The sequence below is a fragment of the Mizuhopecten yessoensis genome, unplaced genomic scaffold, assembly GCF_002113885.1.
Source record: "Mizuhopecten yessoensis strain PY_sf001 unplaced genomic scaffold, ASM211388v2 scaffold25, whole genome shotgun sequence".
In the NCBI taxonomy this organism is placed as follows: domain Eukaryota; kingdom Metazoa; phylum Mollusca; class Bivalvia; order Pectinida; family Pectinidae; genus Mizuhopecten; species Mizuhopecten yessoensis.
The window spans coordinates 545,147-572,987 of NW_018403340.1; the positions used below are offsets into that span (position 1 = coordinate 545,147).

The following is a 27,841-nucleotide window of genomic DNA, read 5'->3' on the forward strand; positions in this document are numbered from 1 at the left end:
ATTTTCATTCTCAAACTTTGTTGGGCTCCATCCAAGGAAGCCATCAGCCAAATATGAAGATTCTATACCTTTTAATTCTTCAGAAGAAGTCGTTTGAAGTTTTTGACATATTTGACCCCTGTGACCTTGAAAGTAGGTCAAACTAATTTTCATTCTCAAACTTTGTAGGGCTCCTACCAACGAAGCTTTCAGCCAAATATCATGACTCTAGGACTGTCCGTTCTTCAGAAGAAGTTGTTTAAAAGAGAAGTTGACGGACGAGGACGGACAGACGGACGGACGACGGACGCCGCGCCACGGCATAAGCTCACTTGGCACTTCGTGCCAGGTGAGCTAAAAATTGGTTAAATTTCCCTTTGGGGCCCCGCCCTGGCCCCTAAGGTTGGGGTAGGAATCCCAATTTTACAATTTAAAACCATCTTCCTTCAAGGATAATTCTCACCAAGTAAGAAAAATTTCCAACAGAAAATTGTCAAAATATACCCAAAAGTGTTGTTTCCCTATATAAACTCTAGTAAACTTTACCCCCTCTCCAAGGGAGAACGGATAGCTCGGGGTCCTGAAATTTACAATTGAAATAAAGCCCCTGATGATATTTCCATCCATGCAGAGAAAATGACTGTAGTATAGGATTCTGAGTCTGGGGAAGAAGATTTTTGAAAAATTGGTTAAATTTCCCTTTTGGGCCCCGCCCTGGCCCCTAGGGTTGGGGTAGGGATCCCAATTTTACAATTTAAAACCATCTTTCTTCAAGGATAATTCTCACCAAGTAAAAATAATTTCCAACAGAAAATTGTCGAAATATACCCAAAAGTGTTGTTTCCCTATATAAACTAAAGTAAACTTTACCCCCTCCCCAAGGGAGAACGGATAGCTCGGGGGTCCTGAAATTTACAATTTAAATAAAGCCACTGATGATCTTTCCATCCATGCAGAGAACATGACTGTAATACCTCTCAGTCTGGAGAAGAAGATTTTTGTAATATTGGCTAATTTTCCCTTTTGGGCCCTGCCCTGGCCCCTAGGGTTGGGGTAGGAATCCCAATAATACAATTTGGTAGCCTCATCTACCAAGGATGATTCTGACCAAGTTTGAGAAATTTCCATTCACTGGTTCTTGAGAAGAAGTTGATAATGTAAAAGGTTTATATATATACGCACGACGCACGACGAACGACGACGGAAGGAAAGTGATTGGAATAGGTCACTTGAGCAAAGCTCAGGTGACCTAAAATGTTGATGCCGACGGACGCTGCACCATGCCATAAGCTCACTTGCCCCAATTGGGCCAGGTGAGCTAACAATAAGTCTCCCTGACTTCGTCTGGGGTGACTAAACAAGAGACCCAATGGGCCTGCATCGCCCACCTGTTATTAATCTTACACTTGTAATCTTAAAAGTGGAATAAAATACAGCCACAGGCAGAATATCAGTGTTTGATTCATAAGAACCTATTACAAGATTTAAGCATATGACGCCTGTGACCTTGAATGTCTAACAAGGATTTTAGGTTGAAAGTGGGTCAAGGTCATTCATTTGAACAAACTTAGTAGCCCTTTATGTCAGGATGCTACAGGCCCAATATCAGTACCCTGGTCTTTTTGGTTATTGGGAAGAAGTTGTTTGAAAATTTAAACATATTTGACCCCTGTGAGTTTGAAAGTGGGTCAATGTCATTCATTTGAACAAACTTGGTAGCCCTTCATCCCAGCATGGTACAGGCCCAAAACCAGTACCCTGGGCCTTTTGGTTTTTGAGAATAAGTCGTTTGAAGATTTTAAGACATCTGACCCCAGTGACCTCGAAAATTGGTAAAGGTAATTTATTTGAACAAACTTGGTAGTCCTTCATCCCAGCATGCTACAGGCCCAATATCAGTACCCTTTAAAGACATCTGAACTCTGTCACCTTGAAAGTGGGTAAAGGTCATTCATTTGAACAAACTTGGTAGCCCTTCTTCCCAGCATGCTACTGACCAAATATCATCACCCTGGGCATTTTGGTTATTCAGTAGAAGTTGTTTAAAGTTTTTAACATATTTGACCCCTTTGACCTTGAATATCAGTGAAGGTCATTTATTTGAACAATCTTGGTATCCCTTCATCCCATTTCGTTGTAGCCAAATATCATCAACCTAGGCCTTGCGGTTATTAAGAAGAAGTTGTTTAAAGTAAAATATTGATGCCGGACGCCGGACGGACGCCGCACCATGCCATAAGCTCACTTGGCCCTTCGTTCTAGGTGAGCTAATAAGTAAGAAACAGAACAATAACAACAAGTCACCCGACTTTGTTCGGGGTGACTTAATAAGAATTGGAGTAAAAACTTAGTTTGGGGGACTTAATAATTCAACTTGAATTATATATGGTCTGTTACAGGACTGGTCAAGACAGATTTTGAACATGACAACTGGGTTCAGCAGCACCCCAGTAATTTGCCCTGAGTAATACATGGCTGTTGGCCTCTTGTTCCTTAGGCTTAACAGTTCATAATCTGATGGTGGGCTAAAAATAGTGCAATCAGAATTTACACCCAATTGTGTTATATTTCTTTTCCTGTGTTTTACTTCATCCAAACCAGCAAATGCAATCCAATATTAACTCATTTACCACTGACATTTCATAATGAACTATTCCAACCTTTGAATTGGAAGAGTTCAAATTTGTCTTCAGGGGTGAATGAGTTAAGCAGAATTTATTGAAATACACTTTTCCTGTGTTTTCCTTCATCAAAACCAGCAAATAAAATGCTATGTTAAGCAGAAGTGATTGAAATACACTTCTCTTTTGAGAATAATGTTTAATCTTACTTGTTTAATGATGACTTCTCCATCAGTAAATGACCTAGACAGCAAGGCATCTGCTACATTCATTCTTTCATATGGCTGAAAAGAACAAAGGAACAATAAATAGAAGATCCTAGAAAGATCTTGGTGCACACCAAGAAAGGATATTTATTGGATCTAAAAAAGATTATCTTTTACATTATTTGCTCTTCATTTTCCTTACATGTAACCCAGTCTCATGTTGGAAATCATAAATAGGAATCTTGTACATTAACTTAAACCTTGTAATGTCATATGTTATTTGCCACTATAACAAAAGTTATTGTATAATAATATACAATATTCAACATAACTATATATAAAACAAGAGGCCCAAGGGGCCTACATCGCTCACCTGGTATTAATCTCACATTTGTAATGGTAAAAGTGGACTAGAAGTAACAGCTACAGGCAGAATATCAGTGTTTGATTCATAAGAACCTAAGATTTAAACATGACGCCTGTGACCTTAAATGTCGAACAAGGACATTACGTGTGAAATACCTTGAAAGTAGGTCATTTGAACAAACTTGGTAGCCCTTCATCCCAGCAAGCTACAGACCCAATTTCAGTACCCTGGCCCTTTTGGTTATTGAGAAGAAGTTGTTTGAAGATTTTAAGACATCTGACCCCAGTGACCTTGAAATTGGGTCAAGGGCATTCATTTGAACAAACTTAGTAGCCCTTCATCCCATCATGCTACAGGCCCAAGATCAGTACCCTGGGCCTTTTGGTTATTGAGAAGAAGTCGCTTGAAGATTTAACATATTTGACCCCTTTGACCTAGAAAGTGGGTCAAGGTCATTCATTTGAACAAACTTGATGGTCCTTCATCCCATCATGCTACAATCCCAATATCAGTACCCTGGGCCTTTTGGTTTATGAGAAGAAGTTGTTTGAAGATTTTACGAAATTTGACCCCTGGGACATTGAAAGATGGTCAAGGTCATTCATTTTAACAAACTTGGTAGTCCTTCATCCCAGCATGCTACAGGCCCAATATCAGTACCCTGGGCCTTTTGGTTATTGAGAAGTTGTTTGAAGATTTTTACGACATTTGACCCCTGTAACCTTGAAAGTTGGTTGAGGTCATTTATTTGAACAAACTTGGTAGTCCTTCATCCAATCATGCTACAGGTTCAATGTCAGTACCCTGGGCCTTTTGGTTATTGAGAAGTCGTTTGAAGATTTAACAATATCTGACCCCTGTAACCTTGAAAGCTGGTCAAGGTCATTCATTTTAACAAACTTGCTAGCCCTTCATCTCATCATGCTACAGGCCCAATATCAGTACCCTGGGCCTTTTGGTTATTGAAAAGAAGATCGTTTGAAGATTTAATGACATTTGACCCCTGTGATCTTTCATTGAAAGTTGGTCAAGGTCATTTATTTGAACAAACTTGGTAGTCCTTCATCCCAGCATGCTACAGGCCCAATATCAGCACCGTGGGCCTTTTGGTTATTGAGAAGAAGTTGTTTGCAGATTTTACGAAATTTGACCCCTGGGACCTTGAAAGTTTCATCAGACTTGGTTGATAATTACTTAAGTTATCATGTTCACAATGTCCAATAATAAAATTATTACAAAGAGCAATAACTCTGTAAGTTACTGTTGAATAATTCCCATTTAGAGTCCGGGATCTTATTGATATATGGCTGCATACAAAGTTTCATCAAACTCGGTTAACATTTACTCAAGTTATCGTGTTCACAAGGTCCAATAATAATAATATTACAAAGAGCAATAACTCTGTAAGTTAACGTCGAATAATTCCCATTTTCAAACTCGTCTAGGATCTTATTGATATATGGCTGCATACAAAGTTTCATTAAACTCGGTAAACATTTACTCAAGTTCTCGTGTTCACAAGGTCCAATAATAATATTATTACAAAGGGCAATAACTCTGTAAGTTACTGTCGAATAATTCCCATTTTCGAACTCATTCAAGATCTTATTGACATATGGCTGCATACAAAGTTTCATGAAACTCAGTTAACATTTACTCAAGTTATTGTGTTCACAAGGTCCAATAATAATATTATTACAAAGGGCAATAACTCTGTAAGTTACTGTCAAATAATTCCCATTTTCGAACTCATCATGGATCTTATTGATATATGGCTGCATACAGAGTTTCATGAACTTCCGTCAACTTCAAAAATCTTCTTCTCAATAACCAAGTGATCCAAGGTCATGATTTTTGTTGGATATCATGCTCAAGCAATGGACTATCCAGTTAGATAATATGAATGACCTTCACATATGTTCAAGGTCACTGGGGTCAATTATGTGTTAAAATCTTCAAAATAATCCTGCTCAATAACGGAAATGCGCAGGGTATTGTAGCATGCTAGGATGATGGGCTACAGGGTTTATGGACATAAATTACCATCAAAGATCAACTTCCGGTATTGGATAGGTCAAATTTGAACATGTAATTTTGTGAAACAAATTTCAAAGATACAAGGACTTTTACTACTGGTGTAAGGGAAGTAACTCGTAAATAGCTATAAGGCCAAATCAGTCCTTACAGTGAAAAGCCCGTCAAATTGTTAGCCAACAATTTCTAGTTGTAATTGCATTTGTGAAACGATTTATCTGACAGAGTGTCACTCGCTCGACAATAAAAGTCGTAGCGACCAAGGCTTCTGAACTACTGGTAGCACGTGATACGTACAGGTGGGGTCGGTAAACAAAACACATCAGTCTGCATTCCATACGCTTCATATATGACCTTCTTGAAGTCGTCTGATCTTATGTCAGTGTCTTCCCGTGAGTTAATTAATGTCTTTCTATCATAAGCTTTATTTTAGAAGTACAGTACGTGTGATTACACATTTCCAAGTTAAGTCCCGATATCGGATGTTGACATATCATCGTCACCCACGTGTACTATTGTCTACCCAGTGTTTCTATAACTTATTCTACTGTAATGGATTGCCCGATACGCAATACGGAAATGACAACACGAAAAAACGACAAGAAAAACATGTGTATTACGAAGGGTAGAAAGTCCTTAAGGTCATTGGATTGTATTGATAAACGGAAACAGGAAGTACATCCCTAGTTGAAAATCCAATGTCGGGAGACAGTATCACAATTTCCGCAAATTCTAATGTTTAATATTAAACTGATGAATATTGTATGTTTATTATTGACAGCACATTGTGTTCTCTCACTATTAAAGTATTTCAAAGCAATCCAGGTATTAATTCAGGTTTTTTTTTATCAATGAGTCACACGTGTCCATTTTCCTGTACTTCAGGAAACCGGCTACCTATTTCACTACTGTGAAGTTTTTCAAGAACAATAACTCTTGCCTGCAATTACTATGTGTATATGGTTTTATTATAAAATGTCAATTTTTATATCGTGTATAGAGCATAAATTTTACACAATTTCAGCATTTATAGAAGTCGTTTGAAGATTTAACAATATCTGACCCCTGTAACCTTGAAAGCAGGTCAAGGTCATTCATATTAACAAACTTGCTAGCCCTTCATCTCATCATGCTACAGGCCCAATATCAGTACCCTATTCTCCTGAGAAATGGTGACACAATCCTATTACCTTAAGAAGAAAATGTTTAAAATAAAATATTGATGCAGGGCGCCGGACTTGGCACCACATAATAAGCTTACTTGGCCCTTCTGACAAGGTGAATAATTTGCTATGTTTCCCCTATTGGGCCCCACCAGTCTGCCCCCATGGGGGTCAGACCACTATTTATACAACAAGAAGCCCAGAGGGCCTGTATCGCTCACCTGTTTCTTTTTTTACATGAAACTAACATATAGGTAACTTCAGACCAAATTTGTTAACTAGAACACAAGACATTTTAACATCTCTTAAAAAGTTATTGTTGTTTGAAATTTGAAATTGCAACTTTAAAGCTTTTAACCCACGTTGACCTTTGACTCCGGCTAGCACTTTAAGTTGACATTTGACCTCATTACTGTAATTTAGAAAAAGATTTGCACTTCTGGTCTACATAACATACCCAAGTATCATGACTCTAGACCAAATGCTTCCCAGGTACCTACTGGTAAAATATCATGACCTTATGGAACTTGAGAAGAAGATTGTTAAAGCGTTTAACCCATGTTGACATTTGACCACTGACTAGCACTTAAAGTTTACCTTTGACCTCATTACTGTCACTTAGAAAAATATTCACAGTCTACATAACGTACCCAAGTATCATGACTCTTGTCCAAATGGTTCTTAAGATATTGTTGTTTCAATTTTTGAACATATTTGAACCCTGTGACCTTGAAAGTGGGTCAAGGTCATTTTAATGAGGAAACTTTAAAGCACTCCATCCCAGGTACCTTCTGGCCACATATAACAAGAGGCCGAATGGGCCTGCATCGCTCACCTATTATTAATCTAACACTTGTAATCTTAAGATTTCATAAGAACCTATTAAAAGATTTAAACATATGACGCCTCTGACCTTGATTGTTGAACAAGGACATTAGGTTGAAAGTGGATCAAGGTCATTCATTTGAACTAACATGGTAGTCCTTCATCCCAGCATGCTACAGGCCCAATTTCAGTACCCTGGCCCTTTTGCTTATTGAAAAGAAGTCGCTTGAAGATTTTACGACATTTGACCCTGTGACCTTGAAAGTTGGTCAAGGTCATTCAGTTGAACAAACTTGATAGTCCTTCATCCCAGCATGCTACAGGCCCAATATCAGTACCCTGGGCCTTTTGGTTATTGAGAAGAAGTTGTTTGAAGATTTTAAGACATCTGACCCCAGTGACCTTGAAAGTGGGTCAATGTCATTCATTTAAACAAACTTGGTAGCCCTTCATCCCAGCATGCTACAGGCCCAATATCAGTACCCTGGGCCTTTTGGTTATTGAGAAGAAGTCGTTTGAAGATTTTATGACATTTGACCCCTTTGACCTTTGAAAGTTGGTCAAGGTCATTCATTTGAACTAACTTGGTAATCCTTCATCCCAGCATGCTACAGGCCCAATTTCAGTACCCTGGCCCTTTTGCTTATTGAAAAGAAGTCGCTTGAAGATTTTACGACATTTGACCCCTGTGACCTTGAAAGTTGGTCAAGGTCATTCAGTTGAACAAACTTGATAGTCCTTCATCCCAGCATGCTACAGGCCCAATATCAGTACCCTGGGCCTTTTGGTTATTGAGAAGAAGTTGTTTGAAGATTTTAACATATTTGACCCCTGTGACCTTGAAAGTGGGTCAAGGTCATTTATTTGAACAAACTTGGTAGCCCTTGATCCCAGCATGCTACTGGCCAAATATCATCTTCCTAGGCCCTTTGGTTATTGAGAAGAAGTTGTTTAAAGCAAAAAGTTGACGCCGGACAGACGGACGACGGACGGACCGACGACGGTTGCTGCACCATAACATAAGCTCACTTGCCCTTCGGGCAGGTGAGCTAATAACCCTAGGTCCTTCAGTTCTCCTGACTGAGAAGTCGTTTGAAAGAAAAGGTGACGGACGGACGACGGAGTACGGCATATAAGCTCACATGGCCCTTCAGGCCAGGTGAGTAAACAATAATTTCTGTTCCCCATAGGATGCTACTGTTTAAATTCGGTCAACATACCTTCATCCCAATGAAAGAAGAAGGATATTAAAGCTATTCCTCTATATCGCTATTGTGCACTGCCTCTCTGCAACCAGAGGGGTCAGACCCATCGTTTATACAGAATTGGTTCCCTTTAACTCTTTCCGTACCGTTGTCGTGTACATACGACAACAATATGTCATCCTGGTCCCCGTTGTCGTGTACAGATGACAAAATAATAGGCCGTCTTATCCCCGTTGTCGTGTACACACAACAACACTGGTTATCGCACACGACAATCGACTTGAGAAGAAGTTTAAAATAGGTGCTGTTTAGGAAAACCATGATTGCGCAATCATGTTACAAAATGGCTGCCATGTTGAAGTTTTGACGGGGCTGAAAAATTACAACACTTTGTCGGCTGTCCTTCCTTAACATCCCCACCAATTTTTAGCTCAATGGCACCAGCGAAACTGGAGAAGAAGTTTAAAATGTGTTTTTCAAGATGGCAGCAATCTTGGATTTTGGACCGACCCGAAAAATAACAACATTTGGTCAGGACCATCTCAGGATAATTTCAGGCAAGTTTCAGCTCAACCCCACTGGTAGAACTTGAGAAGAAGTTTAAAATAGGTGTTGTTTAGGAAAACCATGATAACATTGTGATCAAGTTACAAAATGGCCACCATGGCTGCCTTGTTGAAGTTTTGACAGAGCTGAAAAATAACAACATTTTGTCGGCTTACTTTCCTTAACATCCCCACCAATTTTTAGCTCAATGGCACCAATGGAACTGGAGAAGAATTTGAAATGAGTCTTTTAAGATGGAAGCCTTCTTGGATTTTGGACCGACCCGAAAAATAACAACACTTGGTCAGGACCATCTCAGGATAATTTCAAGCAAGTTTCAGCTCAATCCCACTGGTGGAACTTGAGAAGTTCAAAATGTTCAAAATTTACAGACGGCAGATGACGACGGACGAAGCACAATGACTAAAAGGTCAGGATGACCTAAAAATGGGGATAAGGCATGCCAAAAAAAACCGCATTTTAGAAACCATTAAGCCATTTTTTTTGGCATATGTTGGAGATCTAAAACTAGTTGTCCCTGGCATTTTGCAAGTGGAATTTTACTCCCCTGATTGTTTTGTCTGAGTATCCTCATAATACAAGAGGCCCAAGAGGGCCTGTATCGCTCACCTGAATATTTAAGCAGTCATAGCAAAATATTCTCATTAAATATTATATTGCACTAAAAATATTTCCCTCACAAACTTTGTTGGCTCCAACTGTTGAAACTACCAGGAAAATATTATTACAAGATTCTATGCTTTTTGATTCTTCAGAAGTTGCTTGACATATTTTTCCCTGTGACCTTGTAAGTAGGTCAATGTCATTTTCCTTCTCAAATTGGTAAGCTCTATTCCAAAAGCTACCAGCCAAATCTTATGAATCCATTCCTTTTAGTTCTTAAGAACAAATCCATTAAAATGTTGTTGACCTCTGTGACCTTGAAAGTAGGTCAAGGTCACTTTCATTCCCAAACTTTGTTGGGCTCTTTCCCAGGAAATAACCAGCCGAATATTAAGGTTCTATAACTTCCAGTTCTTCAGAAGAAGTCATTTGAAGTGTTTGACATATCTGCCTCATGTGACCTTAAAAGTAGGTAAAGGTCATTTTCATTCTCAAACTTTGTTGGGCTCTTTCCTAGGAAGCTACAAGCCAAATATAAAGATTCTATACCTTTCAGTTGTTCAGAAGAAGTCGTTTGAAGTGTCTGACACATTTGACCCCTGTGACCTTGAAAGAAGGTCAAGGTCATTTTCTTCCTCAAACTTTGTCGGGCTCTATCCCAGGAAGCCATCAATCAAATATAAAGATTCTATACCTCTCAGTTCTTCAGAAGAATTAATTTGAAGCTTTTGACACATTTGACCCCTGTGACCTTGAAAGTAGAACAAGGTAATTTTCATTCTCAAACTTTGTTGGGCTCCATCCCAGGAACCAATCAGCCAAATATGAAGATTCTATACCTTTTAGTTCTTCAGAAGAAGTCGTTTGAAGTTTTTGACATATTTGACCCCTGTGACCTTGAAAGTAGGTCAAACTAATTTTCTTCCTCAAACTTTGTTGGGCTCTATCCCAGGAAGCCACCAGCCAAATATAAAGATTCTATACCCTTCAGTTCTTCAGAAGAAGTCATTTGAAGCTTTTTACACATTTGACTCCTGTGACCTTGAAAGTAGGTCAAGGTAATTTTCATTCTCAAACTTTGTTGGGCTCCATCCCAGGAACCAATCAGCCAAATATGAAGATTCAATACCTTTTAGTTCTTCAGAAGAAGTCGTTTGAAGTTTTTGACATATTTGACCCCGGTGACCTTGAAAGTAGGTCAAACTAATTTTCATTCGCAAACTTTGTTGGGCTCTATCCCAGGAAGCCACCAGCCAAATATGAAGCTTCAATACCTTTTAGTTCTTCAAAGGAAGTTGTTTGAAGTGTTTTACACATTTGACCCCTGTGACCTTGAAAGTAGGTCAAAGTCATTTACGTTCTCAAACTTTGTTGGGCTCCTACCAACAAAGCTTTCAGCCAAATATCATGACTCTTGGCCTATCCGTTCTTCAGAAGAAGTTGTTTAAAGGAAAAGTTGACAGACGAGGACGGACGGACGGACGGAGGACGGACGACGGACGCCGCACCACGACATAAGCTCACGTGAGCTAACAAAGACTCTAGGTATAATATAACAAACAAGAGGCCCAGAGGGCCTGTATCGCTCACCTGAATGTGTTTAAAATAATTGGTATGAAGTAAAGATATAACACTCAATGGTAGGTGCTGTAAGTACATATGAAATTTCAGTAAGATCCATCCAATACTTGAGAAATAGCAAGAACAAACTTCAAACAGAGCCCCATCCCGATGCCCCTAGGGGGGTCATACCCACTGTTTATACAAAATTAAGTCCCCTTGGCCCAAGGATGCTCCAGATTAAATAAGGATAAAATTCCTTAATCCCGATGGTCGAAAAAGGATTTTAAAGGTTTTACCTCTATTTCTCCTATTGGGCCCCGCCCTTCTGCCCCCTGGGAGACCACAACCACTGCTTATACAAAATTTAGTGCCTTTTGCCCAAGATCCTCCAGACCAAATTGGGAAAAATCCCTTCATCCCTATGGTAGAGGAAGGATTTTAAAGATTCACCTCTATTTCCCATGTTGGGCCCCGTCCTTCTGCCTCCTTGGAGTCCACACCCACAGCTTATACATAATCGAGTCCCCTCGGCCATAGGATCCTCCAGACCAAATTAGGATAAAATCCCTTAATCCAGATGGTCGAAGAAGGATTTTAAAAGTTTTCCCTTTATTTCCCCTATTGGGCCCGCCCCTCAGGTCCCAGGGGGGGCCACACCCACCGTTTATACAAAATTTGTTCCCCTTTACCCAAGGATACTCCTTCGGGCAGGTGAGCTAAAAATGTGCCATATTGTTGAATAACTGCATTGCACAAACGCTTGTGTCCTTCGGTACACTACTTACTACTCTGGTCGGCAGTTTGTCACAAAATGATGTTCAGTGAAGTGTTCTCGTTATAAACACATTGATTTCATACCTTTTCTTTCAGATATTACAGAAGGAATGCTGTGAGAGCCATATTGGATTTCTGATTGACCCCAAAAATAACAACACTTTGTCAAGAACATAAATTGATCATTCCTACCAAGTTTCAATTAGATTGGCCTAGTAGAACTTGACTGTACGTTTGAAATAGTTTTTTAAAATGGCCGTCCGTGTAGGCCATATTAGTTGTTTGATTGACCCGAAAAATAATAACACTTTGTCAGGACAATGAGTTGATCATTCCTTCCAAGTTTCAGTTAAATCGGCCAAGAAGTACTTGACTTTAAGTTAGAAATAGTTTTTCAAAATGGCGGCCGTGTCAGCCATATTGAATTTCTCATTGACCCAAAAAATAACAACACATTGTCAGGAACACATGTTTATCATTCCTACCAAGTTTCATTTAAATCGGCCTAGTAAAACTTGACTTTAAGTTTGAAATAGTTTTTCAAAATGGCCAGCCCTGGCAGCCATATTGGATTTATAATCGACCCGAAAAATAACTCTTTGTCAGGACCACGAGTTGATCATTCCTACCAATTTTCAGTTAAATCAGCCCAGTAAAACTTGACATTAAGTTTGTAATAGCTTCTTTCAAAATGGCTGCTGTGGCGGCCATATTGGATTTCTGATCGACCCGAAAAAATAACAACACTTTGTCAGAACCACAAGTTGACCATTCCTACCAAGTTTCAGTTAAATCAGCCCAGTAGAACTTGACCCAAAAAATAACAACACTTGGTCAGGGAGTTGTCAGTAACATTCCCCATGAAGTATCAATGAAATCCCTTTGACAGTATTTCAGCTTAAGTTGAAAATGTAAAATGGTAACGGACGATGGACGACGACGGACGAAGACGGATAGCAGTAGGTCACTTGTATATTAATAAGGGAAGAATGCATGTCATGACTATAAAGTTGCATAGGCAATTGGGCCAACACAATTGAACTTTACATAATAGACCAACAAGATTTGTTGTGGCTGCGGGCTATCTGACCACCATTACTTTCGAACACATAATATAACATATAAAATTTGAGAAAGATCCTTCCAGTACTTCCTGAGAAATAGCGAGAACAAACATTCACTGTCAAATCCAAGACAGCCAACTGTAGGCCTTTTTTTGTTTATCCGATCAGACTCAAAAGTAAACATGTACATCTAGGGACCAAGGGGAATCTTCATATTAAATATTAGAAAAATCCCTCTTTTGCTTACTATGAAAACAGCGATAACGAGAAGGTTTTAAGGGCGGATCTTACAACATGGACAAAGGGCTATTCAGATGGGTCAGAATACAAAACAAGAGGCCCAAAGGACCTGTATTGCTCACCTGAATATCTAAGCAGTCATAGCAAAATATTCTCATTAAATATTATATTGCACTACAAATATTTCCCTCGCAAACTTTGTCGGCTCCATCTGTTGAAACTACCAGCCAAATATTATAAGATTCTGTGCTTTTTGGTTCTTCTTCAGAAGTTGTTTGACATATTTTTCCCTGTGACCTTGAAAGTAGGTCAATGTCATTTTCCTTCTCAAACTTTGTTAGCTCTATACAAAGAAGCTACCAGCCAAATCTTACGAATCCATTCCTTTTGGTTCTTCAGATCAAATCCTTTGAAATGTTGTTGACTCCTTTAAAGTAGGTTAAGGTCTTTTTCATTTGCAAACTTTGGTGAGCTCTATCCCAGGAAGCAACCAGCCAAATATTATAATTTTATGCCTTTTGATTATTCAGAAGTAGATTGATGTTTTTGACATATTTTACCCATGTGACCTTGAAAGTAGGTCAAGGTCATTTTCATTCTCAAACTTTGTTTGGCTCTATCCCAGGAAGCCACCAGCCAAATATTATAATTTTATGCCTTTCGATTATTCAAAAGAAGTCGTTTGGACATACTTGACACATGTGACCTAGAAAAAAAGGTCAAGGTCATTTTCATTCTCAAACTTTGTTGGGCTATATCCCAGGAAGCAACCAGCAAAATATAAAGGTTCTATGCTTTTTAGTTCTTCAGAAGAAGTTGTTTGAAGAGTTTGACATATTTGACCGCCGTGACCTTGAAAGTAGGTCAAGGTCATTTTAATTCTCAAACTTTGTCGAGCTTTATCCAAGGAAGCCATCAGCCAAATATGAAGAGGTTATACATTTCAGTTATTCAGAAGTAGTTTGATGTCTGAAGAGTTTGACATATTTGACCCCTGTGACATTGAAAGTAGGTCAAGGTCATAATCATTCTCAAACTTTGTTGGGCTCTATCCCAGGAAGCAACCAGCCAAATATTATATTATTATATTATAATTTTATGCCTTTCGATTATTCAGAAGTCGTTTTGACATATTTGACACATGTGACCTTGTAAGAAGGTCAAGGTCATTTTCATTCTCAAACTTTGTTGGGCTCTATTCCAGGAAGCGACCAGCCAAATATGAAGGTTCTAAACTTTTTAGTTCTTCAGAAGAAGTTGTTTGAAGAGTTTGACATATTTGACCGTTAATATTAACATGATCTGTTCACATGCTAAGCCCAACAGTACAACTGAAAAAGCATATCTTCATACTTACTTCAAGAGTCTTCAACATTGGCACATGCTCCAACAGTGCTTCATACATTTTCCGTTTGTTGAAAGCATTCTTTAATACTATTCTTCTAAATGTGGTTCTGTCCTGAAATACAAAAAGAAAGAAAAAATCTTCAATTCATTCATTTGATTTGATTCCTAGAACCAATCAGGATGCTACTTTACCCTACCCTCTAGCCCCAAGGAAAGTCAGCCCGTTTAATTTTATTTGTAAAACTTTGAACCCCATTGCCTAAAGTTGCTAGCAAAAATCCTTTGTTAAAGGATGATCCTTTGAAAAACGTTTTTCATAGGATGAGGCCAAGGTTCAAACCATACATCCAAGTGACCTCTTTGTAATTTACATTTTGCCATCCCAAGATGTACTTGTGTACCAAACCTGGTTCTCCAGGTGAAAAAGTATAGGAGATATAACCTAGACAATTAACTTTTTCAAAGGTTGAGGTCAAGATGCCAAGATGTATTTGCATACCAAATTTGATCGGGACTTGGGTATGGGAACATCTGTCCGACCATCTGTCGGTTTTCTCCCATTAAGATATGCCTTGGACAAAAAATTTCAAAAGTAAAGGTCAAAGGTCATAGGTCCAAGTAACCCAATTCTTGCACTCTGGACTCTGCCATCCCAAATTGTCCTTGTTCACAAAATTTGGATGCTCCAGGTGAAATAGTATAGAAGATATGTCCCGGACAAACTTCTTGGAGGGAAGGGTGGACGGACAGATTGCAAACCTATAATCCCTCCCAGGAATCGTTGGGGAACTAATTAACAAAAGGCCCAAGGGCCTTAGTGGTCACCTGAGTCAATCATTAAGCAGAAGAAGAATTTTGAAATTTGTGCCGAGTTGGAATCATTTCCACAAGAAATTATTTGACATAAATAAAGTGTTATTTCCCTATATAAACTATAGTAAACGTTACCCCACCCCAGGGAGGGGGGAATGAATGACCCAGCGATATTAAAATTTATAATTTTGATAGAGCCCTTTAAGACATATCCATCCATCTAGGGAATTTGATACCAGGACTACTTTGTATGAAGAAGTTTTTTGAATTTATACCAAAATTTTCCCCTTTGAACCCCGTACATCTGCCCCATGGAGGGCTCAGGGTTTTAATTTAAATATCATCAAACTGCCATCCTATGATGATCATTCCAACCAAGTAACAATGGGATGATCATTTCAACCAAGTTATCAATTTTGCATAAAAATGTACAACTATACTCAAAAGTGTTAATTCCCTTTGTAAACTATAGTAAACTTTACCTCCTCCACAAGGGTTTGGTTCAAATCCCTCCATTCATACAGAAGAAGAACGATCTTAAACATGTTTCCCTAAGTCTTCCCTAATGGTTGGCCTCAACCTCCAGGAGGGGCAATATTTTCAATTCATAGAAAATTGAGTCTCTCCCCCTTGCCCAAGGATGTTGGTTAAATCCCTTTATTTGTACAAAAGGAGAAGAATCTTTAAGCTTTTACCTCAATTTTCTCTGTAGGGCCCAAACCCTTTGCCCCAAGGGGACCCTCATGATCACCCTCCTTTTATAAAAATGTAAATCCCCTTGCCCACACATAAAATTTTGGCAAAATCCTTCTATTGTACAAAAGGAAAAGAAGTTTAAAGGATTTATTTAAATTTCCCCTATTAGGGCCTGGCCCCTAATCTCCAAGGAGGCAACATCCTCAATTTATACAAAATTGAGTCCCCTTTGCCCAAAGATGCTCTACACCAAATTTGGTTCAAATTCCTGAATTCATACCAAAGGAAAAGGATTTTAAACATTTTACCTATGTTCTCCCAAGGGAGCCACAACCTCCATTTATAGAAAATAAATTGATTTCCCCTTGCCCAAGGATGTATTAGACAATATTTGGTTAACAAAAGGCCCAGAGGGCCTGTATCACTCACCTGGATAAAAAAAACACCATAGAAAATTAATCTCATTGCATGCAACTATTTACAAATATTGTCTGTCTCTCAGCAACAATCGTCCCTCATTAGTTCCCTTCTTTCTGCCCCCTATGCATTGGGGTGATGTTTTTACATTAACCTCAATTCCGCCTTTTTGGTCCTGCCCTTCAGCCCCCTAAAAGCAACCCTCTATTTATAAAAAATTTAGACCTTTTTGCCAAAGCATGCTCTAGCTACACCAAATTTGGTTAAAATGCCTCCATAAAAACTGAAAGAGAACAATTTAAAGCTTAAATACTATGTTCACCCTATTGTGCCAGGGGGACCACACTCTCTGTCAAAACATGGAGTCCCCCTTGCAAAATGATGTTCTGTAAAACAAGAGGCCCAAGAGGGCCTGTATCGCTCACCTGAATACTTAAGCAGTCATAGCAAAATATTCTCATTAAATATTATATTGCACTTAAAATATTTCCCTCGCAAACTTTGTTGGCTCCATCTGTTGAAACTACCAGCAAAATATTATTATAAGATTCTATGCTTTTTGATTCTTCTTCAGAAGTTGCTCGACATATTTTTTCCTGTGACCTTGTAAGTAGGTCAATGTCATTTTCCTTCTCAATTTGGTAAGCTCTATTCCAAAATGCTACCAGCCAAATCTTATGTATCAATTCCTTTGAGTTCTTGAGAACAAATCCTTTATTTAAAATGCTGTTGACCTCTGTGACCTCTAAAGTAGGTTGAGGTAATTTTCATTCACAAACTTTGGTGAGCTCTATCCCAGGAAGTCACCAGCCAAATATTATAATTTGATGAATTTTAATTCTTCAGAAGAAGTAGTTTGAACCGTTTGACATATTTGAACGGTGTGACCTTGAAAGCAAGTCAAGGTTATTTGCATTCACAAACTTTGTTTGGCTCTTTCCAATGAAACAAGAGGCCCAATAGGCCTGCATCGCTCACCTGGTATAAAACTCACACTTGTAACCTTAAAAGTGATCTAAAATAAAGCTACAGGCAAAATATCAGTATTTATGATTAAAATTCATTCAAAAGACCCTGTTATTCTTTTTTAAAACATTTCACCCCTGTGATTGAAAGTCGAACAAAGTGATTATGTTGAACACATTGTATAGCCTTTCATCTTAGGATGCAACTTGCAAAGTATAAACATCCTGGGACCCATGGTTATTCAGAAGAGGTTGTTTAAAGATTTTAAACAAATTTGACCCCTGTGACCTTGAATATAAGTCAAAGTCATTCACTTTAACAAACAAAGTAGTCCTTGATCCCAGCATATGCTACTGACTAAATATCAACATCCTGAGCCTTTTGGTTATTCAGAACAAGTTGTTGAAATATTTTGAACATATTTGCTCCTTGTGACCTTGAATATGATTCAAGGTCATACATTTATACAAACTTGGTAGCCCTTGATCCTAGTATGCTACTGACTAAATATCATCACCCTGGGCATTTTGGTTATTCAGAAGAAGTTGTTTAAAGTTTTTAACATATTTGACCCCTGTGACCTTGAATATGGGTGAAGGTCATGCATTTGAACAAACTTTGTAGCCCTTCATCTCAGCATGCTACTGGCCAAATATCATCACCCTGTGCATTTTGGTTATTCAGAAGAAGTTGTTTAAAGTTTTTAACATATTTGACCCCTGTGACCTTGAATATGGGTGAAGGTCATTCATTTGAACAAACTTTGTAGCCCTTCATCTCAGCATGCTACTGGCCAAATATCATCACCCTGGGCATTTTGGTTATTCAGAAGAAGTTGTTTAAAGTTTTTAACATATTTGACCCCTGTGACCTTGAATATGGGTGAAGGTCATTCATTTGAACAAACTTTGTAGCCCTTCATCTCAGCATGCTACTGGCCAAATATCATCACCCTGGGCATTTTGGTTATTCAGAAGAAGTTATTTAAAGTTTTTTTAAGACAATTGACCCCTGTGACCTTGAATATAATTGAAGGTCATTCATTTGAACAAACTTGGTAGCCCTTAACCCTAGCATGCTACTGACCAAATATCATCTTCCTGGGCAGTTTGGTTATTGAGAAGAAGTTGTTTAAAGTTTTTAACATATTTGACCCTGTGACCTTGAATATGGGTGAAGGTCATATATTTGAACAAACTTGGTAGCCCTTCATCCCAGTTTGCTTCTGGCCAAATATCATCACCCTAGGCCTTTTGGTTATTAAGATGAAGTCGTTTAAAGTAAAATATTGACGCCGGACGAAGGATGGACGACGGACGGACAGACGGACGGACGGACGGACGGACGACGCACCACGGCATAAGCTCACTTGGCACTTCGTGCCAGGTGAGCTAAAAATTGAGTCCCCTTTGCCCAAGGATGCTCTACACAAATTTTGGTTAAAATTCCCCCAAATAAACTGAAGGAGAAGTATTTTTAAACATTTATTACTATGTTCCTAATACTGGACCTTTCCCCTTTTGCTTCCTGGGGGGACCACACTCTCTGTTAAAACAAATTAACTCCCACTTGCCAAATTATGCTCTGGACCAAATTTGGTTAAAATAACTCCAATTATACTGAAGGAGAAGGATTTTAAAGATTTTCCTGAATTTTCCCTATCGACCCAACCCCTCTGTCCCAAAGAGGGCCAAACCCTCCGTTTATACAAAATCGAGTCCCCTTTGCCTAAGAATGCTCTACACAAAATTCGTTCAAATCTCTAAAATCATACTAAAGAGGTTTTTAATCATTAATGACAATGTTCCTCCTATTGGTCCGTGTGCCCTCTGTCCCCAGGGGGCAAGAGGGCACACTCTCCCTTTCAAGTGGGTCTCCTTTTGCAAGGATGCTCTGGATTAAATTTGTATAAAATCCCTCCAATGGTACAGATGAAGAAGGATTTTGAAAATTTAAACCACATATTCCCCTTTTAGGCCCAGCTCTTCTCGTTTACCCAAGGATGCTTCAGAGTAAATTTGGTTCAAATCCCTCCAACAATACAGGAAAAGAAGCATTTCAAAATTTAACAAGAGGCCCAATGGGCCTGCATCGCTCACCTGGTATTAAATTCACACTTGTAATCTTAAAAGTGGACTAAAATACAGCTACAGGCAGAATATCAGTGTTTGATTCATAAGAACCTATTAAAAGATTTAAACATATGACGCCTGTGACTTTGAATGTCGAACAAGGACATCAGGTTGAAAGTGGATCAAGGTCATTCATTTGAACAAACTTGGTAGCCCTTCATCCCAGCATGCTACAGGCCTAATTTCAGTACCCTGGGCCTTTTGGTTATGGAGAAGTTGTTTTAAGATTTTAAAACATTTGACCCCAGTGACCTTGAAAATTGGTCAAGGTCATTCATTTGAACAAACTTGGTAGCCCTTCATCCCAGCATGCTACAGGCCGAATATCAGTACCTTGGGCGTTTTGGTTATTGAGAAGAAGGGGTTTGAAGATTTTAAGACATCTGACCCCAGTGACCTTGAAAGTTGGTCAAGGTCAAACATTTGAACAAACTTGGTAGCCCTTAATCCCAGCATGCTATAGGCCCAATATCAGTACCCTGGGCCTTTTGGTTATTGTGAAGAAGTTGTTTGAAGATTTTAAGACATCGGACTCCAGTGACCTTGAAAGTTGGTCAAGGTCATTTATTTGAGCAAAATTGGTAGCCCTTCATCCCCGCATGCTACAGGCCCAGTATAAGTACCCTTGGCCTTTTGGTTATTGAGAAGAAGTTGTTTGAAGATTTTAAGACATCTGACCCCAGTGACCTTGAAGGTGGGTCAAGGTCATTCATTTGAACAAACTTGGTAGCCCTTCATCCCAGCATGCTACAGGCCCAATATAAGTACCCTTGGCCTTTTGGTTATTGAGAAGAAGTTGTTTGAAGATTTAAAGACATCTGACTCCAGTGACCTTGAAAGTGGGTCAAGGTCATTCATTTGAACAAACTTGGTAGCCCTTCATCCCAGCATGCTACATGCCCAATATAAGTACCCTGGGCCTTTTGGTTATTGAGAAGAAGTTGTTTGAAGATTTTAAGACATCTGACCCCAGTGACCTTGAAGGTGGGTCAAGGTCATTCATTTGAACAAACTTTGTAGCCCTTCATCCCAGCCGGACGGCGGGACGGACGGCCGGACGGACGGACGACGGAGGCCGCACCATAACATAAGCTCACTTGCCCTTCGGGCAGGTGAGCTAATAAACCTCAAATTCCACTATTGTGCCCTGCCCCTCTGACACATGGGAGGCCACACCCTTCTTTTATACAAAATTTAGTCCTCTTTGCTAAAGGATGATCCAGGCTAAATTTAGATAAAATCCCTCTAATGGTACAGATGAAGAAGGATTTTTGAAAATTTAAACCTCATGTTCCCTTTTAAGGCCCAGCTCTTCCTGTTTACCCGAGGATGCTTCAGGGTAAATTTGGTTCAAATCCCTCCAACAATACAGGAAAAGAAGCATTTCAAAATTTAATAAACCTCAAATTCCACTATTTTGCCCCGCCCCTCTGACACATTGGAGGCCACACCCTTTGTTTATACAAAATTTAGTCCCCTCTGCCTAAGGATACTTCAGGCCAAATTTAGTTAAAATCCACTGAGGACATGAAGCGTTTTAAAGGAGATGTTGACAGAGGGATGGACAACGGACTCTGCACGATGGCAGAAGATCACTTGCCCTTCAGGCTGGTGAGCTCATAATGAATAGCTGGCATCTCTGCCACAAAACAAAGCATCTACACAAATATGGTCCCGCAGTGTCCCCTGCAACCTACCATTGCCCATAATGTTCCGTCAGAAGTGGCCACAATTGTAGCAGCACGCGGCATGTTGTACATCAAGGCAAGCTCTCCGAAACTTCCTTTACTATCATATTTACCAACCAGATTGCCATTGACAAAAATATCATATGTTCCACTGAAAAAGAAGAAAAAACAGAAAATAAGAATACCTATATCAGGATATATTAACATATCCAACTGGAACTGTCTGTAGTGGACTAAGGATCAGTGGTTTAGCAGCATGAGCCTGTTTTGTCAATTACTAGGGAAATCAAAGTGCTGAGAGATGCTGTGTATGAAGGATTCAAATAATGGAATAAAGGAGGTGGTATATCAGTACAGAATGGCAGTAAATAAAGAAGAACATGTAGTTGAGTAAGGGTCATAATAGCCAATTCCTTAATCATAATTTTCAATAAAAATATATATAACAAGCAGGGTATTGCTAAAACAATTGAAACTTGTATGATATTATGGTCCTTAATTAGTGTTTCAAATCGATGGAAATCCTTCAAGGAATGAAGCTGCTACAGCACAGACAGTGAGCTTTTTGGAAATAGTAACAGCGACCTTGACCAGACAACCCTGCAAACCAAAATTGTCCCGTAAGATTATGGGAAAGTTAAATTTACTATCTAATAAAAATTAAAAAAAAGGGATATAGATAATATAAATAAATAATTATGATATTATTATTACAATTTGTTATTATCATGATTAATTATACAAACAAGAGGCCCAATGGGCCTGCATCGCTCACCTGGTATAAATATCACACTTGTAACACTAAAATAAAGCTACAGGCAAATTAAGTCATTATGTTGAACAAATTTTATAGTCTTTCATTTCAGGATGCAACTTGCAAAGTATCAACATCCTGGGACCCATGGTTATTCAGAAGAGGTTGTTTACTTTAACAAACATAGAAGTCCTTGATACCAGCATGCTACTGACTAAATATCAACATCCTGAGCCTTTTGATTATTCAAGTTGTTTAAAAAAGTTTTGAACATATTTGCTCCTTGTGACCTTGAATATGATTCAAGGTCATACATTTGAACAAACTTGGTGGCCCTTGATCCTAGTATGCTACTGACTAATGATCATCACCCTGGGCATTTTGGTTATTCAGAAGAAGTTTTTAACATATTTGACCCCTGTGACCTTGAATATGGGTGAAGGTCATTCATTTGAACAAACTTTGTAGCCCTTAATTTCAGCATGCTACTGGCCAAATATCATCACCCTGTGCATTTTGGTTATTCAGAAGAAGTTGTTTAATGTTTTTCACATATTTGACCCCTCTGACCTTGAATATAGGTGAAGGTCATTCATTTGAACAAACTTTGATAGCCCTTTACCCCAGTATGCTACTGGCCATATATCATCACCCTGGGCAATTTGGTTATTGAAAAGAAGTTGTTTGAAATCTTTAACATATTTGACCCCTGTGACCTTGAATATGGGTGAAGGTCATTCATCTGAACAAACTTTGTAGCCCTTCATCTCAGCATGCTGCTGGCCAAATATCATTACCCTGGGCATGTTGGTTATTGAGAATAAGTTGTTTAAAGTATATTTGACCCCTGTGACCTTGAATATGGGTGAAGGTCATTCATCTGAACAAACTTTGTAGCCCTTCATCTCAGCATGCTACTGGCCAAATATCATCACCCCGTGCATTTTGGTTATTCAGAAGAAGTTGTTTAATGTTTTTCACATATTTGACCCCTGTCACCTTGAATATAGGTAAAGGTCATTCATTTGAACAAACCTGATAGCCCTTTACCTAAGCATGCTACTGGTCAAATATCATCACCCTGGGCATTTTGGTTATTGAGAAGTTGTTTAATTTTTTTAACATATTTGACCCCTGTGACCTTGAATATGGGTGAAGGTCATTCATCTGAACAAACTTTGTAGCCCTTCATCTCAGCATGCTACTGGCCAAATATCATCACCCTGTGCATTTTGGTTATTCCGAAGAAGTTGTTTAATGTTTTTCACATATTTGACCCCTGTCACCTTGAATATAGGTAAAGGTCATTCATTTGAACAAACTTGGTAGCCCTTCACCCAAGCATGCTACAGGCCAAATATCATCTCCCTGGGCATTTTGGTTATTGAGAAGAAGTTGTTTAAAATATATTTGACCTCTGTGACCTTGAATATGGGTGAAGGTCATTCATCTGAACAAACTTTGTAGCCCTGGCAGTTTGGTTATTGAGAAGAAGTTGTTTAAAGTTTTTTTAAGACAAATGACCCCTGTGACCTTGAATATCATTGAAGGTCATTCATTTGAACAAACTTGGTAGCCCTTTATCCCAGCATGCTACTTCATAGCGCTTTACCTAAGCATGCTACTGGCCAATTATCATCACACTGGGCATTTTGGTTATTGAGAAGAAGTTGTTTATAATATATTTGACCTCTGTGACCTTGCATATGGGTGAAGGTCATTCATCTGAACAAACTTTGTAGCCCTTCATCTACGCATGCTACTGGCCAAATATCATCACCCGGGGCATTTTGGTTATTGAGAAGACGTTGTTTAAAGTTTTTTTAAGACAAATGACCCCTGTGACCTTGAATATCATTGAAGGTCATGCATTTGAACAAACTTTGTAGCCCTTTATCGCAGCATGCTACTGGCCAAATATCATCGCCCCGTGCATTTTGGTTATTCAGAAGAAGTTGTTTAAAGGTTTTATACATATTTGACCCCTGTGACCTTGAATATGGGTGAAGGTCATTCATCTGAACAAACTTTGTAGCCCTTCATCTACGCATGCTACTGGCCAAATATCATCACCCTGTGCATTTCGGTTGTTCAGAAGAAGTTGTTGAATGTTTTTACCATATTTGACCCCTGTGACCTTGAATATGGGTGAAGGTCATTCATCTGAACAAACTTTGTAGCCCTTCATCTCCGCATGCTACTGGCCAAATATCATCACCCTGTGCATTTCGGTTGTTCAGAAGAAGTTGTTGAATGTTTTTAACATATTTGACCCCTGTGACCTTGAATATAAATGAAGGTTATTTATTTTGAACAAACTTTGTAGCCCTTTATCTCAGCATGCTACTGGCCAAATATCAGTACCCTGGGCCTTTTGATTATTGAGAAGTTTTTTGAAGATTTTAAGACATTTTACTCCAACTTTGTAGCCCTTCATCTCCGCATGCTACTGGCCAAATCTCATCACCCTGTGTATTTTGGTTATTGAGAAGAAGTTGTTTAAAGTTTTCAACAAATTTGACCCCTGTGACCTTGAATGTATGTCAAGGTCATTCATTTGAACAAACTTGGTAGTCCTTTATCCCAGCATGTTACTGGCCAAATATCAGTACCCTGGGCCTTTTGATTATTGAGAAGTTGTTTGAAGATTTTAAGACATTTGACACATGTGACCTTAAAAGTAGGTCAAGGTCATTCATTTGAACAAACTTGGTAGCCCTTAATCCAAGCATGCTAAATGCCCAATATCAGTACCTTGGGCCTTTTGGTTATTGAGACGAAGCTGTTTGAAAATGTAAAGCCATTTGAACCCGTGACCTTGAAAGTTGGTCAAGGTCATGCATTTGAACAAACTTGGTAGCTTTACATCCCAGTATGATACAGGCCCAATATCAGTACCCTGGGCCTTTTGGTTATTGAGGAGAAGTTGTTTGAAGATTTTAAGACATTTCAACCCTGTGACCTTGAAAGTAGGTCAAGGTCATTCATTTGAACAAACATGGTAGTGCTTCATCCTAGCAGGTTATTGGCCAAATATCATCATCCTGGGCCCTCTAGTTATTCAGAAGAAGTGGCCAAATATCATAATTGTCGGTCTTTCAGTTATTCAGAAGAAGTTGTTGAAAGGTTTTAAACATATTTGACCAATCTGACTTTGAATACTTGAAAATGAGCAAAGGTCATTCATTTTAACAAACTTGGTAGCCCTTCATCCCAGGATGCTACTGGCCAAATATCATCGGACTGGGCCTCTTTGTTATTCAGAAGAAGTTGTTTTAAAGGTAAAAGGTTGACGCCAGACGGACGACGGACGGACGACGCACGATGCCATAGGCTCAATTGGCCGTTTGGGCCAGGTGAGCTAAAAAACAAACCAAATCCTTTGGCCAGGTGAGCTAATTATCACTTCAACATTAAATTCCGATAAATTTGGTTCAAGACTTAATGAGTGAGATACAGATTAAGCCCTGAAAAGGTAACCGCAGTGATTGGCAGGCACATGAGATACTCACCTGTCTATAACATAGAAGTTGTCACCGTCATCACCCTGGTCTATAACATGTTCTGCTGGTTTAACCTGCAACACAAACTACCACTTAATATCATTTGCATCAAGGGTATATTTATTTTTTGTTGTCAAAAATGGGCAAAGGTCATTCATTTGAACAAACTTGGTAGCCCTTTATCCCAGCATGCTACAGGCCCAATATCAGTACCTTGTGCCTTTTGGTTATTGAGAGAAAGTCGTTTGTAGATTTTAACATATTTGATCCCAGTGACCTTGAATATGATTCAAGCTCATTCATTCCAGAATGTTATTGGCCAAATATCATTATCCTAGGCCTCTTGGTTATTCAGAAGAAGTTGTTTAAAGGTTTTACACATATTTGACCCCTGTGACCTTGAATATAAATAAAGGTCATTTATTTGAACAAACTTGGTAGCACTTCATCCCAGCATGCTACAGGCCCAATATCAGTACCCTGTGCCTTTTGGTTATTGAGAAGAAGCTGTTTGTAGATTTTAACATATTTGACCCCAGTGACCTTGAATATGATTCAAGCTCATTCATTTGAACAAACTTGGTAGCAATTCATTCCAGCATGTTATTAGCCAAATATCATTATCCTAGGTCTCTTGGTTATTCAGAAGAAGTTGTTTAAAGGTTTTATACATATTTGACACCTGTGACCTTGAATATAATTTAACATTTATTTGCAAATGAAAATGACCTCAAGATGGTTAAGGTCATTCAATTGAACAAACTTGGTAGCCCTTCATCTCAGCATGCTACAGGCCCAATATCAGTACCCTGGGCCTTTTGGTTATTCAGAAGAAGTTGTTTTAAGATTTTAAGACAGTTGACCCCTGTGACCTTGAAAGAGGGACAAGGTCCTTCATTTGAACAAACTTGGTAACCCTTCATCCCAGTATGCTACAAGCCCAATATCAGTACCCTAGGCCTTTTGGTTAATGAGAAGAAGTTGTTTGAAGATTTTAAGACATTTTACTCCTGTGACCTTGAAAGTAGGTCAAGGTCATTCATTTGAACAAACTGGGAAGCCCTTCATCCCAGCATGCTACAGGCCCAATATCAGTACTGGGCAATTTTGGTTATTGAGAAGAAGTTGTTTGAAGATTTTGAGACATTTGACCCCGTTGACCTTGAATGTGGGTCAATGTCATTCATTTGAACAAACTTGGTAGCCTTTCATACCAGCATGTTACAGGCTTAATATTAGTACCCGTGGCTTTTCGAAAAGGTTATTAAGAAGTTCGTTTAAAAGTTCAGGACATTTGACCCCTGTGACCTTAAAAGAGGGTCAAGGTCATTCATTTGAACAAACTTGGTAGCCCTTTATCCCAGCATGCTACAGGCCCAATATCAGTACCTTGTGCCTTTTGGTTATTGAGAGAAAGTCGTTTGTAGATTTTAACATATTTGATCCCAGTGACCTTGAAGATGATTCAAGCTCATTCATTCCAGAAGGTTATTGGCCAAATATCTTTATCCTAGGCCTCTTGGTTATTCAGAAGAAGTTGTTTAAAGGTTTTATACATATTTGACCCCTGTGACCTTGAATATAAATAAAGGTCATTTATTTGAACAAACTTGGTAGCACTTCATCCCAGCATGCTACAGGCCCAATATCAGTACTCTGTGCCTTTTGGTTATTGAGAAGAAGTTGTTTGTAGATTTTAACATATTTGACCCCAGTGACCTTGAATATGATTCAAGCTCATTCATTTGAACAAACTTGGTAGCAATTCATTCCAGCATGTTATTAGCCAAATATCATTATCCTAGGCCTCTTGGTTATTCAGAAGAAGTTGTTTAAAGGTTTTATACATATTTGACCCCTGTGACCTTGAATATAAATCAAGGTCATTTATTTAAACAAACTTGGTAGCCCTTCATCTTAGCATGCTACAGGCCAAATATCATCATCCTGGGCATTATGGTTATTCAGAAGAAGTTGTTTAAAAGTTTTTTAAGACAATTGACCCCTGTGACCTTGAATACAAGAGGCCCAATGGGCCTGCCTCGCTCACCTGTTATTAATCTAACACTTGTAATCTTAAGATTTCATAAGAACCTATTAAAAGATTTAAACATATGACGCCTCTGACCTTGATTGTTGAACAAGGACATTAGGTTGAAAGTGGATCAAGGTCATTCATTTGAACTAACATGGTAGTCCTTCATCCCAGCATGCTACAGGCCCAATTTCAGTACCCTGGCCCTTTTGCTTATTGAAAAGAAGTCGCTTGAAGATTTTACGACATTTGACCCTGTGACCTTGAAAGTTGGTCAAG

At 38.9% G+C, this 27,841-nt stretch overlaps 1 protein-coding gene across 4 annotated transcripts in view; it reads right to left on the reverse strand.

The window, feature by feature from the left end:
• LOC110452570 (cAMP-dependent protein kinase type II regulatory subunit-like) overlaps positions 1 to 27,841 on the reverse strand; it is a 215,194-nt gene that overhangs the window by 88,823 nt on the left and 98,530 nt on the right. For all 4 annotated transcript variants that reach the window (XM_021503932.1, XM_021503144.1, XM_021502335.1 and 1 more), the window contains exons 6-9: positions 25,537 to 25,601; positions 21,280 to 21,421; positions 14,569 to 14,670; positions 2,810 to 2,884 (exon numbers count right to left, since the gene is read on the reverse strand). In XM_021503932.1, the coding sequence (XP_021359607.1) occupies positions 2,810 to 2,884; positions 14,569 to 14,670; positions 21,280 to 21,421; positions 25,537 to 25,601 (384 nt within the window). The remainder of the gene's footprint in view (positions 1 to 2,809; positions 2,885 to 14,568; positions 14,671 to 21,279; positions 21,422 to 25,536; positions 25,602 to 27,841) is intronic.